At 40.9% G+C, this 5,750-nt stretch overlaps 1 protein-coding gene across 1 annotated transcript in view; it reads left to right on the top strand.

The window, feature by feature from the left end:
* Window positions 1-4,668: 4,668 nt before the first annotated feature.
* The window catches only part of stx18 (syntaxin 18), a 17,973-nt gene continuing 16,891 nt past the window's right edge, over window positions 4,669-5,750 (top strand). The window contains exon 1 of the mRNA XM_016456553.1: window positions 4,669-4,906. Coding sequence (XP_016312039.1) covers window positions 4,748-4,906 — 159 coding nt within the window. The 5' untranslated portion in view covers window positions 4,669-4,747. The remainder of the gene's footprint in view (window positions 4,907-5,750) is intronic.

The following is a 5,750-nucleotide window of genomic DNA, read 5'->3' as shown; positions in this document are numbered from 1 at the left end:
AGAGCCGCGCGAGACATCAAAGCCCCGATGCCGCATTATACAGGAATGGCAGAGAAACCATGCAACAAATAAAGTGGCATTTCTGTAAGCCTTCATTAGAGCTCGGATCCGGGTTCACTGCAGGAGCGTCGCGACTGTCGGATTCCAGCCGAAAACAGACGGAGCAGATGAGGTTCATTCTGAGCGCTCTAAATGAACAGAAGAGTGTGAGTTTGTTCGGGAACTCGATCTTCAGGGTCTCAGTTCTAATGAACTCGCAGTAATTAGTCTAAATGTCATGTTTGCTCACATTTCCATTCTCTGCTGCTTCAGTGTCACAGTAAAACTTTTGATAATTACAGATCCCCATCATCAGCTGACAAACACAACTCAACATCCAGATCTTTATGCCTTTCAGCGTTCATTTTCAGCCTTATTGTTGCTCATTGTCTTCATTATATCTTAATAACTGACTTTTTCCTCTTTTCACACACACACACACTCACACTCACACTCACACTCACACACACACACACACACACACTCTCTCTCTCTCTCTCTCTCTCTCTCTCTCTCTCTCTCTCTCTCTCTCTCTCTCTCTCTCTCTCTCTCTCTCTCTCTCTCTCTCTCTCTCTCTCTCTCTCTCTCTCTCTCTCTCTCTCTCTCTCTCTCTCTCTCTCTCTCTCTCTCTCTCTCTCTCTCTCTCTCTCTCTCTCTCTCTCTCTCTCTCTCTCTCTCTCTCTCTCTCTCTCTCTCTCTCTCTCTCTCTCTCTCTCTCTCTCTCTCTCTCTCTCTCTCTCTCTCTCTCTCTCTCTCTCTCTCTCTCTCTCTCTCTCTCTCTCTCTCTCTCTCTCTCTCTCTCTCTCTCTCTCTCTCTCTCTCTCTCTCTCTCTCTCTCTCTCTCTCTCTCTCTCTCTCTCTCTCTCTCTCTCTCTCTCTCTCTCTCTCTCTCTCTCTCTCTCTCTCTCTCTCTCTCTCTCTCTCTCTCTCTCTCTCTCTCTCTCTCTCTCTCTCTCTCTCTCTCTCTCTCTCTCTCTCTCTCTCTCTCTCTCTCTCTCTCTCTCTCTCTCTCTCTCTCTCTCTCTCTCTCTCTCTCTCTCTCTCTCTCTCTCTCTCTCTCTCTCTCTCTCTCTCTCTCTCTCTCTCTCTCTCTCTCTCTCTCTCTCTCTCTCTCTCTCTCTCTCTCTCTCTCTCTCTCTCTCTCTCTCTCTCTCTCTCTCTCTCTCTCTCTCTCTCTCTCTCTCTCTCTCTCTCTCTCTCTCTCTCTCTCTCTCTCTCTCTCTCTCTCTCTCTCTCTCTCTCTCTCTCTCTCTCTCTCTCTCTCTCTCTCTCTCTCTCTCTCTCTCTCTCTCTCTCTCTCTCTCTCTCTCTCTCTCTCTCTCTCTCTCTCTCTCTCTCTCTCTCTCTCTCTCTCTCTCTCTCTCTCTCTCTCTCTCTCTCTCTCTCTCTCTCTCTCTCTCTCTCTCTCTCTCTCTCTCTCTCTCTCTCTCTCTCTCTCTCTCTCTCTCTCTCTCTCTCTCTCTCTCTCTCTCTCTCTCTCTCTCTCTCTCTCTCTCTCTCTCTCTCTCTCTCTCTCTCTCTCTCTCTCTCTCTCTCTCTCTCTCTCTCTCTCTCTCTCTCTCTCTCTCTCTCTCTCTCTCTCTCTCTCTCTCTCTCTCTCTCTCTCTCTCTCTCTCTCTCTCTCTCTCTCTCTCTCTCTCTCTCTCTCTCTCTCTCTCTCTCTCTCTCTCTCTCTCTCTCTCTCTCTCTCTCTCTCTCTCTCTCTCTCTCTCTCTCTCTCTCTCTCTCTCTCTCTCTCTCTCTCTCTCTCTCTCACTCACACACACACACTTGATGTGAACCACTGTTTAATCCCAGCTACACTATCTGAGAGGATAGACGAAGGAAAAGTAAAGGTGGGTTTGGAGGACAGGTAAAGTTGGGTGTCATCAACATAGCAGTGAAACTGAATACCAAACTTCTTAAAAATATTACCAAGAGGTAAAAGATAAATAATAAATAAGAGAGGACCCAAAACTGAGCCCTGGGGAACCCAGTAGTAACATATGAAGACTTTGATGTAAACTGCTTCAGCTGCACAAATGGAGTATGATTACTACATTACTGTGAAAGAGCCTCTTTTCTGACCCAGTGCTTCAAAGGTAAAAAAAAATAAAATCCAGATAGATCTCCATTAGTTACTTTTCAATGCATTTTACACACACACAATAAGTCCGAACATCTCTGCTCACAAACTATGCAAATAACTTCTGTAACATTAAAATTACATAAAAATAAGAAGTCTTGTTTTCTGAAAAAATTCTACAAAATTGAGTGAGTTTATGATTAAAACAAGAACTAATATCAGCCAATGGGGTCCGAAAAAAAATCAAAGGGCAAACAAGTTTTAATTCCCCATTAACAGATATTTGTTCTTGTTTTAAGCATAAACTCACTTAATTTTCTTCTTTTTTTTTTTTTTACAAGATTTAATTTCTTCAATTTTTGCATCACCAGTAAATGCATCTTGATGTAAGGATGTTTAGATATTTGTACTGGAAAACAAGACAGAAATATTGAGGAACTAGGGCTGTGAATCTTTGGGTAGACCGATTCGATTCGATTCAAGAACGATTTTTGCAAATTCAGAACGATTCGATTCGATTCACAATTAAATTAGATTCGATTTGATTAACGATTCGATTCTGCATTCTTTAAGTGCATTCACAGGATTATTTAAATGCTTCCCCTAAATCCTTCAAATGCTTAGTCAGGGGGCAAATTACACAGCAGCATTTATGGTTACAGAACCATGTGTTAGAGAGAAAACCCACTTTTGTCCATTGTTAGATGCTAGTTTAATGATGCTATGGCATGACATGGAACATGTAGAAATTTATGTAAGCCAAGACTTTAAAAAAGAGCCTTAAAGGGCTAGTTCACCCAAAAATGAAAATGTGATGTTTATCTGCTTACCCCCAGGGCATCCAAGATGTAGGTGACTTTGTTTCTTCAGTAGAACACATTTGATGATTTTTAACTCCAGCCGTTGCAGTCTATCAGTCGTATAATGCATGGCAATGGTAACAAAATCTATGAGAGTAAAAAAAACATGCACGGACAAATCCAAATTAAACCCCGCGGCTCGTGACGACACATTGATGTCCTAAGACACGAAACGATCGGTTTGTGCCAGAAACCGAACAGTATTTATATCATATTACCTACATCTTGGATGCCCTGGGGGTAAGCAGATAAACATCACATTTTCATTTTTGGGTGAACTAGCCCTTTAAAAGTATTATGTAAAGGCTAATATTTTGTCACACCAGGGGCGCAGCCATCATTTCAGAAGTGACAGAAATATCAAATACAATAATTTTATGTATGTATTATTATTTTATTTTGTACAAGGAATTCTTTTCTTATCTCTTACTTTGAATTTGCTATAAGAAATCTAATTTTTTCCTAATGGCAATTTTATGATTGGTTTATATACTACAAAAAATTATTTCAATTATCTGCACAGAATAAGGTAGAAAATATACTTTATAGTTTCTGTACTGTAATAAATTATATGTCAATTTGCACTAATCATTTGTAATCTATAATTTTTTCCTAATGGCAATTTTATGATTGTTTTATATACTACAAACAGTTATTTCAATTTTCTGCACAGAATAAGCTAGAAAATATACTTCAGCTTCTGTACTGTACTAAATGATATGTCAATTAGCACTGCATCATTCATAAATTTTATTTATTTATTTATTGTGTTTATTGTCTTAAGGTTTCATCAGTTCATTCTGCTTTTTACTCAGATTGGCTGCAGATATAGCCTGGCACTTAAGTTCTATGAGTGCGAGATCAATTCTCTTTCAGTGCGAACATTCATCTCATTTCCATAAAATAGAATGCTATAGTGTTTAACTTTTCCTCTCCATCAGCTAATGATGATTCTGAGAGAAAAGATGTCTGTTGCTATAGCAACGAGCTACTTTCATGCATCTGATTATCAGATAAACCTCGCGCTCTTATTTCAAGGTTGTTGTTAATGCTGTGGTTATTTTAACAGTGTTCTTCGTACAGTCGGCTGAAGGACATTAAAACACATTTATCATGCAGTGGAACTGTGCATGCCTCAGACACACTTCTGCTCCGTCATGCAGTAAATGCTCGGGTCATGTGGTCGGTGTGACCGAGAGCCACGAGTCCTCAGCAGAGACCACACGAGCACTGCTCAAGCTCTCCATTCAGTCCTGCTTGTAGTCATGTAATGTGGATATATTTTGAAAGCATTGGATCGCTATAGAAATCGCGATTCATTCGGTTCTTAGCGTTTTAAATCGATTACTGTCCAAAACCGACGATTCAAAGATCATGTTTCAAGATCGGTGCATATGCATCGTCTGGGTTTGTCATCGATGCATCGAGAAAACCAGTGAATCGTTACATCCCTATGAGGAAGATATTCTTTTTTTTAATGTGTTTTTTATTTTTTGCAGTGCATGCAACATTTAAATCCGTGACTTTATATATTTTAGACCTTTTAAAGGCCTTAATTTGTGGAAGGGCGAATATTTTTAACACCTTCTTAAGGCCCGCAGAAACCCTGAGATGTGTTAACACGCCACAGCATACTAGAATACTACTACACTACTGCAGAAAGAGCATCATTAGTGTGCAGTATATACTGCTCCGAACGCATTGCGTCTCCATGGGAACACGCGCTTCCGTTCTCTGCGCGCGTGTCGCCGGCGGGTGACGTCAGAGCGGCGACGTGTCAGTCATGGCTGCCGATATCACGCTGTTATTCAAAGCGAGCGTGAAAACGGTGAAAACGCGGAATAAAGCGCTCGGACTGCTCGACTCGTCCAGCAGAGACGAGACCGGCGGAGCGAAGAGAGCGAGAGCGAGAGACAGCTTCAGCGGGAGAGCCAGAGAAGTGGTGAGACACAGCAACATTCACAGAACGCATACATGACTTGTGCTACAATCTGTCATTAATGTCAGGCACTAAATCAAATACTATTCTATCTACATTTATATTGGGACAGTTGATAAATCGTTAATATCTTTCATTTCATACTCCTCCTGCATTATTATATTATATTGGTTATTATTCATATAGTGTATATTATCAGAGCTTCTCTCGTCACACTTGAGACCTGTGAGTGTGTTTTCATCAGGTTTGTAGAAATGCAGCACTGCATCAGTGTCTCAGCAATGGATGCTCTGCAGTGAATGGGTGCCGTCAGAATGAGAGTCCAAACAGCTGATAAAAACATCACAATAATCCACAAGTAATCCACAGCACTCCAGTCCATCAGTTAACATCTGGAGAAGACAAAAGCTGAAACAAATCCAGCATTAAGATGTTGTTAACTCAAATACATTGAGTCCATAATCCATAATAACGCTTCCTCCAGTGAAAAAGTGTTCTGGTGTGAATCAGGAGAGAAATCTGCACAGATCAAGCAGCGTTTAAACAGCTCTAAACTAATATGTGACTGGATTTTGATGTGAGAGACAACAGCAGATGCACTTTTTCACTGGAGGAAGCGTTATTATGGATTATGGACTCAATGGTATTTGAGTTAAAAACATCTTAATGCTGGATTTGTCTCAGCTTTTGTCTTCTCCAGATGTGAACTGATGGACTGGAGTGCTGTGGATTACTTGTGGATTATTGTGATGTTTTTATCAGCTGTTTGGACTCTCATTCTGACGGCACCCATTCACTGCAGAGCATCCATTGCTGAGACACTGATGCAATGCTACATTTCTCCAAA

The sequence above is a fragment of the Sinocyclocheilus anshuiensis genome, unplaced genomic scaffold, assembly GCF_001515605.1.
Source record: "Sinocyclocheilus anshuiensis isolate Anshui unplaced genomic scaffold, SAMN03320099.WGS_v1.1 scaffold924, whole genome shotgun sequence".
NCBI classification, from domain to species: Eukaryota; Metazoa; Chordata; class Actinopteri; order Cypriniformes; family Cyprinidae; genus Sinocyclocheilus; species Sinocyclocheilus anshuiensis.
Note: the sequence above shows the minus strand (reverse complement) of the source record. Positions and strands in the feature narration are given on the sequence as shown.